Below are 12,092 nucleotides of genomic sequence, written 5' to 3' on the forward strand. Positions count from 1 at the left end.
GTTTCACCTTTGAATTGTTCTTATTATTAGAGGCATCTGCTCTTTAAGGAAGAACCCCACTCTTTCCATTCCAACCAGGTGAGAATCTAATGCTCCCAGAAAAGAAAAAAAAAATAGGGGAGGAGGAGAGAACCCTCTTGTTCTCCCACCTGAGCGAGATTTCCCTTAGTCCAATTGAAATCCCTTGTGCCTATTTTCTAACAGAACTACTCCCCTGGGTGGCTCAGTTGGTTGCGTGAGGGACTCTTGATTTTGGCTCAGGTCATGATCTGGAGGTTTGTGGGTTCAAGCCCCACATCAGGCTCTCCATGCTGACGGCGGGGGGAGCCTGCTGGGGATTCTCTCCCTCTCTCTCTGCTCCTCCCCCGCTCTCTCTCACCTTCTCTCCCTCTCTCAAAATAAATAAACTTTAAAAAAAAGCAGCTCACTTTTAAACATAAAATTAAAAAGAAAAAATAAAAAAGAACTAGTCTAAGCAGGGCCTGCAGATCTGCAGTGTCAGCATCACCCAGCAGCTTGTTAGAAATGCAAATTCACCGGCCATAGCCCAGAGCAACTGAACTGGAAAATATGAGGGTGGGGCCCCAGAATCGGAGATTCAAGGGAAGGCATCACCGCTATGAAATGGAAAACAGCTGGCCACTGTCTGCATCTCTGCATACTTCAAAATAGTGTCACTACGCACTTTCTCTCCAAATAATCTCACCACTCTACCTCAATTATTTTATTTTGCCGGCCACGTGGTCATCCCCGCATCCCACATGTGACAAACAGGTGAGGGCACAGGGATAGAACGGTCCCACATTCCTCCAGATGTTATCACTCTGAGGCACAAAGAGAAAAACAGCGCCAGGTGACCGCATTAGAAAACCCCTTTTAGAAAAGCCACAAGCAGTTTAATTTCCTTTAAAGCTTAGCCGGAAAAGATGTTCGTGGTGTGCGACCCCACCTGGGCTGGGCGGCAGTTCTGTGCACGGTGGGTGTGGGGCGGAGGGGGAGCCGGCCGAAAGTGAGCGGAGGGTACTCAGAGTCGTGTTTTGAGTGGTTGCTTGGGTAGTGTTTATCTTGCTATTCCAACACACACACACACACACACACACACACACACACTCAGTTTCTTGTCCTGAAAGGGGAACCCTGTATTTTGTAGACAAAGAGTCGCAGAAGCAACTTTCGAAGGAAAAAAAAAAAAAAAAAAAACCCGAACAAGAGAAAGAAAAAAAAGAAAAAGGCTTCGCGCAATCCCCCCAGAGGGCAAAGAACCGCGCTGTTTGTCCTGTAACTCGGCAACACCCCGGGCGAACGGCGCTGCCTGTATCTTCTGCGGTTTCTCTTGCTCTTCTCCGCGCGGGCTCACTTCCACTCTCGGAACACCCCAGAAGTGCAAATTCAGGCTGGGCGGCCGCGGGCCCCAGCTGCAGGGGATCCCGCCCCAGCGTCCCGCTCAGCCCCTTCCTCCACCCGCGGGCCAGCAAAGGGGCGGGCTCACGCGGCCCGGGCGCTGCGCCCCGCACGCGGTAGGGGTCGCTGCTCGGCGGCGCGCGCTCCCACCGCGGAGAATAACGGGGCCGGGCTGCAGGAGAAAGGAAACCTGCCCGGGACGCGGCGGCGGCCGGGACGGAGCGAACGACGAGAGTTCACTTTTGCTCGGGTGTCAGCGCGCGGCGGCTGCAGCGAGCGCCGACCAGGGAGCACCGCGCGAGCGGGTCGCCCATCTCGGGGCGACCGGGGGAGGGCAGCGAGAGGCCGGATACGAGCGCGCCGGCGGGGCGCGGAGCCGGCGAGCCTGGCTAGCGAGGGGAGCCGCGGGGGGCGCGCCCCGGGCGGGCCCCCGGAACAGCGCAGGATGCCCCACGAGGAGCTGCCGTCCCTGCAGAGACCCCGCTATGGCTGTAAGTACGCCGGGTGCGCGGGGCTTCCGGCGGCCTTGGGGAGACCCCTCCCCGGGGAACGCGTTGGAGAAGCCGAGGGAGCCGGGTGCGCGCCGCGGAGGGAGCCGGAGGGCAGCAGCTGTGTGGCTGGCAAAGTTGGGAGCTGGAGTTGCAGAAGGTAGTGAGCGGCGTCTTCCCGCTCTCCCCGCAATTTTCAGATCCTCAGGGGCAACCCCAGTCTTCTGCCCGGAAAACCCCGCCGGGGCGCGCGCAGGCAGTGCTGAGTCTGAGCTCTGGGACGGGCCCGGTTGTGCGTTTAGGGGTATCAGGTGAGGAGCCTTTGGAGCTCCGGGCCGCTGCCGGCTCGGACCAGGGGGTGGCGTAAGGGACTGGATTGTTCCAACTCTGGAGGAAAGTTTGCCGTGGCTACAGGTGGGCACCGCGAGTACTGCGCCCACGCACTCTACCAGTGGCAAAGTCGGTTCTCCTGGAACAGCTCTCTTCCTACCTTGCTCCCTCGAGCTGCACGTGAGCTGAAAGAGCCAGTTTGCGCCCCATTGGCGTGAGTCCTTTTCTGGTGCTGCTGAAAGGAGCACCTCCGGGCCCAACCCCTCTGTTCCCTGCTGCCCTGTGACCCTGCCAGGACTGCCATGGGGAGAGGACGCAGAGCTAGGCTCCCCAGGATCCGGTCGGAGCCCGTGTGACTTGAACGAGATGGTGTCGATTTACCCAGCCAGGGGCTGTTGCCATCGGAAAGAGGTTGCTTTGGCGGATCGTGAGTAGATGGAGCCAGATTAGCACCAACCACGTGGCTTCATGTACAGAGTTCAGAGTCTTGGCTAAACATGCCAGGAAGTATTTCCTTTAAAACAAACAAAAAGTTGGCGTCCATCGCAGGCCCTGTCAGTGAACCCATGGCTGAAGACCACTGGTTAATCTTTTGCCCTGGCTGGCCTTGGGGTAGAGGAATCAGGTTTGGGTGAAGGTGGTGATACCTGCTGCAGGGTTGTTTTGTGCGCTTGGGAGGGCGGGGTGGGAGGGGAGGAGTTAACGTGTGTAAGTTCTTTCTCCCCATTAGTCTTGGAATGGAGAGTTAGAGATAGGAAGTTAGTTTTGCCATGTGACCCGTTTGGTGTATGGCAATGAGGAAGAAGCCTGAGGAGCCAGCTGCAGACTCCGTACAGCAGGGAAATGCATTAAACAACGCGCCAGGACCCGGTTCTTTGCAGCCTTAATGACACTGTAGTAAAGCACACAGACAGCAGAGCTCCTTGGATTCGAGGAGCCATGCTGTGGTCATTCAGTGTGTGTGGTGTCACCCACAGGTTGGTGAAAGCCTCTTATTTGTGTGACAAGCTCTCGGAACATATGGTAGCTTCACTGTGTCAAATTTTAAGACGACCCCGTTCTGGAAACTAGGCAAATAGACCCCCCTCCCCCCCGCAATGGCTTTGGATGCACATTTTAAAGCATGATGTATTTGGTGGGTCATCTCTCAGGAGTTCAATGTGCGTGCAAAGTTGGAGTGAATGAAGTGCGTTAGTGTAACGTTTTCACATGCAGAAACAGATGGATCTGTGATGGTGCCTGATTTTCATCAAATACACCTGTGGACCTAGCCCACGTCAGAAACGCAACCAAGGAGGTTCAGATCTCAGAAGCATGAAGAACACGCCACACTGCCACTTTGTTTTGTTTTGTTTTAAATGTTGATTTATTTTTGAGAGTGACAGAGACCTAGCACGAGTGGGGGAGGGGCAGAGAGAGAGGGAGACACAGAATCCGAAACAGGCTCCAGGCTCCGAGCTGTCAACACAGAGCCCGACGCGGGGCTCGAACTCACAAACCGTGAGATCATGACCTGAGCCACCCAGGCACCCCAGCCACTTTCTTTGGAAATAATTGTTCCATTTCTCGCATGAGTCTGGTGTAATGGAGTGGGGTGCCACCTGTTGGAAACACTCCCATTTGTCTTCCCCTAGCTCACAAAGTGCTGGCGTTGTTTGGTCATTGACTAAAAGTGTTTGATAGTTTCTAGACTTTAAAAAAAAATTTTTTTTAATGTTTATTTATTTTTGAAACAGAGCATGAACGGGGGAGGGTCAGAGAGAGAGGGAGACACAGAATTGGAAGCAGGCTCCAGGCTCTGAGCTGTCAGCACAGAGCCTGATGCGGGGCTCGAACCCACGGACTGTGAGATCATGATTTGGGCCAAAGTCGGACACTCAACCGACTGAGCCACCCAGGCACCCCAGATAGTTTCTAGACTTTATGGTCACCCTAAAATATTCAGACTTCAGTAAAATAGGCTGTATGTCATTAACATGAACATTTCTTTATTTTGCTGCTAGGCTCATGAATGGTTGTAGGCTCATAGTTTCTTTGAAAAAATCTAGTTGAATATACCTCCGTGTTAGTCAATGTTAAGGAACACTCATTATTCATGCAAAAGGAGACTCTCTGATGTGTTAGAATACATCATTTCTGGTGGTGGTCTGATTTTGGGGCTCTGTCAACATGAGACTGCAAACAGTGCTGTGAGCTCCTTACAGGAAAGCTGGCAAAGGAATGAAGGAAAATGCACTGTCCTTGGTGTGTTGATTACAGAATTGTGCTTCTTCTGGTTTCTGAGTTTGGTGAATACAGGTTTAGTTTAACGAGACCTCAAACTATACCAAACAGGTATTACCCCTGACATTAAATGACAGACATTAAATGAACAGAATAGGGCACCTGCGTGGCTCAGTTTAGCCACTGACTTCGGCTCAGGTCGTGATCATGCAGTTCGGGAGTTCAAGTCCCCATGGGGTTCTGTGCTGACAGCTCGGAGCCTGGAGCCTGCTTCAGATGCTGTGTCTCCCTCTCTCTCGGCCCCTCCCCTGCTTATGCTCTATCTCTTGAAAATAAATAATAAATTTATTTGATACGTTGTTGTAACTTAACTTCCAGTACCGTACATTCTGAGTAAAAGGTATTTGAGACTGGACTTTGTGAACAACTTTTTAGTAGTTGGTATTAAACTTGTTTTAGGTATATTTTTTTGTTCTGCCATCTCTCTTCCTCTTGAAATGTCATTTAATTTAGTAATTTTTGTACAAAGTTAATTCACTGAACTCAGGGCTGTTTTCCACCAGGCTGAGTGCGGGTAAAATACCACATAGTAAGTTGCACTTGAGGGGTTTCTCAATGAGTGTCCATGAAGGCACTCATCTCGGATTTCGGACATGAAACATTGCTGAAGTCTTTTTGATTGGCACATGGGAGCCCGGAATTAAAATTAAATCATTTTTCCATTTAATCCCTGCTTTTCCACTTTGGCCACCTTCTCCTGCAACCTATGAAGTTATTTTGTATCCTGTGAATACCGAACAAAGCTGAAATACCAGCTCATTCATGTAGTGCTGCAGGGAATAAGTGGCAAAAAGGAAAGGTGGAAATTGCTTTCTAATTTATTTTTTAATGTTTGTTTATTTTGTGAGGGCGAGAGTGAGAGCGAGAATGCAGGGGAGGGGCAGAGAGAGAGAGAATCCCAAGCAGACTTTGTGCTGTCAGCATAGAGCCTGATGCCGGGCTCAATCCCACAAACTGTGAGACCATGACCTGAGACGAAATCAAGAGTCAGATGCTTAATTGACTCAGCCACCCAGGTGCCCCAGCTTTACTACTTTAGAACCAGAATGTTGTACAAGATAACTAGGGTATGTTTTTACACTCAAAACCAAATTTAAGTGACACTGATGGGTAGGCATGATTTGCAAGTAATTTTTGTGCTCTCGTAATGAACGATAATGAATTAGCCAAAATAATTGTCAAAACACACTGCCACCATGATCTGTCAAAAGTTTTGTTCCAGTTACTTGAGAGTTAAGAACGTCACTGATAGCAAAAGATGACCCTGCGCTCTGATGATCTCAGAGCTGATACCAGTCAGCGTTTAGGTACTTACTGTGTGTGGGGGGGAGGGGTAGTAATCAATGTGTTTTTGGCAAGCACTGTGGTTTTCTACCCTCTGCAGACTTCTCTCATGAGAAACATCCTAAAACGAATAGTTGTCAGTGTTACCCTGTTTCTTTGAGAAAATGCAACAGGAGCCTAGCAGAAGCGTGTGCCAGCCGCAAGTGTGCTGGGGTGGGGGTGGGGCTGTTCTGGCTGAGGTGGTGAACGTTTTGTTTGTTGGATAATGCTCTTGTTTCAGCAGCGAGATTTCTAAATCACCTGATAGCTGGAGTACTGGGGTGGGTAACAAGACGAAAAGTCAAGTTATTCCTTCATGGGCTATTTGTTTTGATTGAGTTTTGCCAAAGGATCTTCAAGGTCAACAGCCAAAGTGTGGTTTTAGTATGCTTTTAACTTTAATTACACGTGTTGTTAGCCAAAATGACTTGTTTGGGAGAGTTTAAGCTTGTAATACCAAGGTTGTTTTAGAATTTAGTATTTAGGGGGTCAGTTAACCCCCTTTTTTCTCTAGGGAACCATTGGTTTGCCGTTGCCCCTTACCCTCCCGCTAGGCAAGCTTTTTAACAACTTGCTTAAAAGTCTACTATACAAACAGTTCTGATGCACCAAGTCTTCATGGTAACCAGTGGAGAAACAGAGTCCACTCGACTTCTGTTGGCTGGTCAGCTATAGTTCCACAGGGCAGGCACTTGAGCATGGGCATTCAGGTTGTGCACTTGGCAAGAGCTGGTTCTTCTCATGAGCACTTGTTACCATCTGCTTATTAGTACCTTTGAGAGGGCCAGCGGTCTCCCCATTTCACAGAGGAGCTGAAATCCAAGATAACGTCTCAAGGCCACACAGCTGGCTGGTGACCCCAACTTGACAGCTGGTGTTACCAGGGCCTGAAGGCTTTGCTCAGTGGCTATTGCCAGTTTGTCTTCTCTGAAGTACTCATAGGGGTTCCACCTCTTTGTCTTTCTGGTGTGTCGTCATTTTATCAAAGTCACCAAACCTGTAGCTATTTGGCTAGTGTGCTCTTCTAAAAGTGGATGCACGGTGAGGCGACTGAGTGGCTCAGTTGGTGTACGTCTTACTCTTGATTTCAGATCAGGTTATGATCTCACAGTTAGTGAGTTTGAGCCCCTCACTGGGATCTGTGCTAGCGACATGGAGCCTGCTTGGGATTCTGGGTCTCCCTCTGTCTCTCTGCCCCTTCCCTGCTCATACCCAACCTCTCTCTCTCTCTCTCTCTTTCTCTCTCTCTCTCTCTCAAAATAAATAAACCTTAAGAAAATGTAAAAAAGGGGCGCCTGGGTGGCTCAGTCGGTTGAGCGTCCGACTTCAGCTCGGGTCACGATCTCGTGGTCCGCGAGTTCGAGCCCCGCGTCGGGCTCTGGGCTGATGGCTCAGAGCCTGGAGCCTGCTTCAGATTCTGTGTCTCCCTCTCTCTCTGCCCCTCCCCCGTTCGTGCTGTGTCTCTCTCTGTCTCAAAAATAAATAAACGTTAAAAAAAAAAAAAAAGAAAATGAAAAAAAAAGCAGATGCATGGTATTGTGTAAACTGGATTTTGTTTCCTCCCCACCCTTAAGAAAAGCATACAAGAATACCTGAGCTTTTTTATAGAGCACGTCCAGACTTCATCAAAGGATTTTATATATGTGTAGAGACCTCCCATCTGACTGTGAGGCACTAAAATGAAAGAACAGTTTTTCCATAATACAGAGGTATGCTCCAGTGAATCCAAATAGGATAATTTGTAAAATGCACTTGTATTATGTATACTGGCCATGCCTTAAAATCCGGGGTTGATGAGAAATCAGGCAGAAGTTTGTGATGAGGTGACTGATAGGTGAGCCAGACTTGTTCACTTGACTGTTAATAGTTTATTTCTCCCTTGAAAGGCCGAAGAATGGCGTCTGTGAAATGGCAAAAGGTTTGGGGTGGAGTAGATGTGGGTTTGGATCCTTATTTGGGCACTAAGTGCTTGAGTAGCCTTAGGGTTTTTCTCCTGTACCTCGGAGGGTGGTGGTTTATATTCCTGTAATGGTGGCTGATGTGGTTTCTGGCACACAGCACGAAACGTGTGGTGGTAATTTCCATTAACAGGGCACCTACTAAGTACAGCAGGTTCAGATGAAAGGAAAATGACGAAGATGGGCACAGCCTGTGAGAACCTGGAAGATAAAGACTGATGCTTATACTTCTGTTTGTGCACTTACTAGTTCTGTGGAAGGGAAGACGTCAGGGTGGATTAGGAGGGGGCAACAGGCAAGCTTCACGAATTGTGAATTTGAACAAGACCTTGAAGGTGGGAGGTAAAGGTGAAAGGCATCCCCCTGTATTTGTTGTGTGGGTAGTTTGTCTGGGGTTGAAGCTTAGGTTGTAGGATAGATGTTGGGGCAGGGTGGTGTAGCTGGAAGGGGATTTCTCAAGGAATTGTGGGAAGGCTGGTGCTGGAAACTGCGGGGGTCCGGTGAAGTTTGTGCACGTGGGCATTTGGGTCCCCTGTGCTGCTCGCAGATGCCCACACCATGCTTCTAGGTTTGGGGATGCCTACGGATGGGCTCATTTATCAGATGCTTTGGCTCAGGATAGGACCGAAGATGCTGCGTGAGGATGATGCGTATGGTACTGAAGGCGTTCAATGAATTCAGAGGCAGGTAGACGCGGACCTTATGGGGCCCTGACTGACTGCGGCCCGGGAAGTGCACAGCTAACTCTAAACCATGGCAGAAGGTAAATTCTCTGAGATGAGGTGAGAAGAGTATCTTGACAACAGCAGGGTTTCTGTCACTTATTTTTTTTTAACGTTTGTTTATTTTTGAGAGAGAACGTGTGCACATGGCAGAGCAGAGGAGGGGCAGAGAGCAGAGAGAGGCAGCAAAAGAATCCCAAGCAGGCCCTTTGCTGACAGCAGAGAGCACAATGCAGGGCTTGAACTCAGGAGCCCTGAGATCATGACCTGAGCTGGAGCCAGACGCTCAACTGGCTGAGCCCCCAGGTGCCCCTTTCACTTTTTTTTTTTTCTTCATTTCCTCCATTACTTGGGACAGTTGTTACATTTCAAATTTCACTAGAGATATAGTGCCTTCAAATGACCAGCATCCCAGTTGGGTTGAAAAATGGCTAATGGAGCTCTCTCAGCAATAGCCAAATTGTGGAAAAAGCCTAAATGTCCATCAACTGATGAATGGATAAAGAAATTGTGGTTTATATACACAATGGAGTACTACGTGGCAATGAGAAAGAATGAAATATGGCCCTTTGTAGCAACGTGGATGGAACTGGAGAGTGTGATGCTAAGTGAAATAAGCCGTACAGACAAAGACAGATACCATATGGTTTCACTCTTATGTGGATCCTGAGAAACTTAACAGAAACCCATGGGGGAGGGAAAGGGGAAAAAAAAAAAAGAGGTTAGAGTGGGAGAGAGCCAAAGCATAAGAGACTCTTAAAAACTGAGAACAAACTGAGGGTTGATGGGGGGGTGGGAGGGAGGTGATGGTGGGTGATGGGCATCGAGGAGGGCACCTTTTGGGATGAGCACTGGGTGTTGTATGGAAACCAATTTGGCAATAAATTTCATATAAAAACCCAAAAAAAGAAAAATGGCTAATGGAAAATGGCTGACCCCACATTTCCAGTTGGCTTGTAGGTTCAGAGATGTAACTAAATTCCAAGTGGACTCTCTTTAATGTTACAGTCCTGGATTGGGTCGTGTGTGCCCATGTGTTTGAAAGGAGCTGACCGCTGTTCCTCCTGTCAGTGCAGTGGTTTGCAGGGAGCAGTTTCTGGAGAAGCAACAGGAGTAGAGCATCACTGGGGGCCGGCCGAGCACCCTTGCCGCAGAGCCTTCTAGGTGATTCTGTTGCACTGCTCAAGGGCCAAGGTGAAAGAAACGACGTTCCTAATATGCAATTACCCCCCTCACCGTGCCTGCAGGTTTTTGTGAAATAAGTGTAAACACATGGGTACAATACTGAAGGTTTTACTTGTTCCTCCTGTGTTTGATTTGAGCACACACCTGCACCACACGCAAATCCAGGCATTGGTTTCTCTCTAAGTTTGTGTTTATATTATAGCATTTATTTGGGTCTGTCTTTAAGGTTTATTTCCTCTCTTCTAGGAAACAAATGTGATGGGGAAGATCAAGTCCAAAATCTCCACTGAGGAGAGAGTGAGGTCCACTTCACAAGGATTTCTAGGTGGAGGCAGTGCTTTTAGGAGCCAATGGGGAGGCTGAGGGAGCTGGCAAATCTTTCTATGTAAAAGGGAGGCCCCAAGCTGGCAATTCCGGGCTCTGATACTTGGGGGGCTCCTGGACAGTAAGGTTTGAAAGATGTCCTCTTCCTCTTTCTCTTCAGAACAACTTGAAGTATTTTTTATTCACTTATTCACAGTTTTTTTAATTTTTCAATCTTTATTTCTTAAAAATTTTTTTTAATGTTTATTCACTTCTTTATAGAGAAAGAGTGTGAGAGGGGGAGGGTCAGAGAGAGAGGGAGATACAGAATCCGAAGCAGGCTCCAGGCTCCGAGGTGTCAGCACAGAGCCCGACGTGGGGCTCATACCCACAGACCGCGAGATCATGACCTGAGCGGAAGTCAGACGCTTAACTGACTGAGCCACCCAGGAACCCCTACAGTTTTTAGAACAGTTTTTAGAACAGTTGAACATGCTGGCCGAAATATCATTTGCTAGGCAGAAGTGGTCCCAGGGAAACTACAGATCTGTTTATTTTGCTATTGATTACCGACAAGAGTATATATTCCTATGATTGCATTTTTTGCTTGGGATCCCCACAGATGACTTCTAGTTATTCTCCTTTTGCTATCCATTGCTATCAGACCTTTGAAGGAAGACCTTTTTATATCATTAAAAAAAAATTAAGGTCGATTAGTTCCTGGTAACTTTCTCCATGCTCATATTTTTATTTGCAGATGTGATTTCAATCTTAACGTCAACCCATTTCCTTAGTCCATCTTAAAGGACTTGATTTGCAAGAGATGGAAGCAACATATATTTCAAATACTTAAGTAATGTTTATTTTGATTACCTAGCTGGGAGCCTGGTGCCGTGGCACTGAGAAAACGTTCAATAAATATTTGCTGCTATTACAGGTTTTGCTTCAAGTGTCTGTACTGTACTGTTTCTCTAAAGGAGGAACTTGTTTTTCTTATCTGTTAAAGATCATTTGAGCAGCTTTCAAGTGGCAGGCAAATGTTTAATGTTTAGATTTGTTTTTATACTCTGGAACCTCGGCGAGTTATTTTAATTTCTGTATGCCTTAATTTCCACAGTTGTAACATGCAGGTGGGACAGTCCCTGCTCAGAGGGTTAAGTGATTTAATACACAGGAACGTACCTGGTCAGAATGTGCCCCTGTAGAGGCAGCCCTTGACTGTTGGGCAGGGGGTGAGGCTGATGGTGGTTCCCCCTCGTCGCTACTGCCCCTTGCGTTTCTCCTCACCTCTTTGCCCTTTTCTCCCCTTAACAGAAAGTGGGCTTCACCTCCTGGGCCCAGGGCCGCCTGGCTGGCTCAGTGGATAGAGCCATGCAACTCTTGATCTTAATGTCGTTAGTTCGAACCCCATGTTGGGGTAGAGTTAACTTGAAAAAAATCATGGGCCCATACTCTTGAAAGTTTATACTCACGGGGCGCGTGGGTGATGCAGTCGGTTAAGCGTCCGACTTCAGCCAGGTCACGATCTCGCGGTCCGTGAGTTCGAGCCCCGCGTCAGGCTCTGGGCTGATGGCTCAGAGCCTGGAGCCTGTTTCCGATTCTGTGTCTCCCTCTCTCTCTGCCCCTCCCCCGTTCATGCTCTGTCTCTCTCTGTCCCAAAAATAAATAAACGTTGAAAAAAAAAATTTTAAGAAAGTTGATACTCACAAGAACATGCTTTAGTTATCTGTATGGAAATTGAATGAATCTTACTTCGGGTGGAGATCAAATTATCCTTGTTTGTGTATGTGTAAGAAATCCTAATGCACGTTGTTCCTGTTTCTAAATCAAGTTGGATGGGGATTGGCTTCCTGCACTGTACTTTTCTGTCATCTTAAAAAAAGATTGTGGAGTTGTCACACACTTGAGTGAGGAACTCTGCAGTTACTAAGCATCCTGTTGTCTCTTTTCGGGTCCAGTTGATTGTTGCTACTGCTGCTGGTTTGAAAGCCCAAGTGTTCATGATGGAAACATACCCTGATGGGAAGGAGTCACTTGAAATAAGTGTTAGCCTTTTGCCTGGATCACATTGTAGAGTTTGACATGGCTAGCAGGGTCCG

The 12,092-nt window shown here is 48.1% G+C and overlaps 1 protein-coding gene across 1 annotated transcript in view; it reads left to right on the forward strand.

Moving 5' to 3' along the window:
• The first annotated feature begins 1,523 nt into the window (after positions 1 to 1,523).
• Positions 1,524 to 12,092, forward strand: part of IQGAP2 (IQ motif containing GTPase activating protein 2) — a 299,037-nt gene continuing 288,468 nt past the window's right edge. Inside the window, exon 1 of the mRNA XM_011284171.4 lies at positions 1,524 to 1,892. Within this exon, the coding sequence (XP_011282473.3) occupies positions 1,847 to 1,892 (46 nt within the window). The 5' untranslated portion in view covers positions 1,524 to 1,846. The remainder of the gene's footprint in view (positions 1,893 to 12,092) is intronic.

This window comes from Felis catus, chromosome A1 (genome assembly GCF_018350175.1).
Source record: "Felis catus isolate Fca126 chromosome A1, F.catus_Fca126_mat1.0, whole genome shotgun sequence".
NCBI lineage: Eukaryota > Metazoa > Chordata > Mammalia > Carnivora > Felidae > Felis > Felis catus.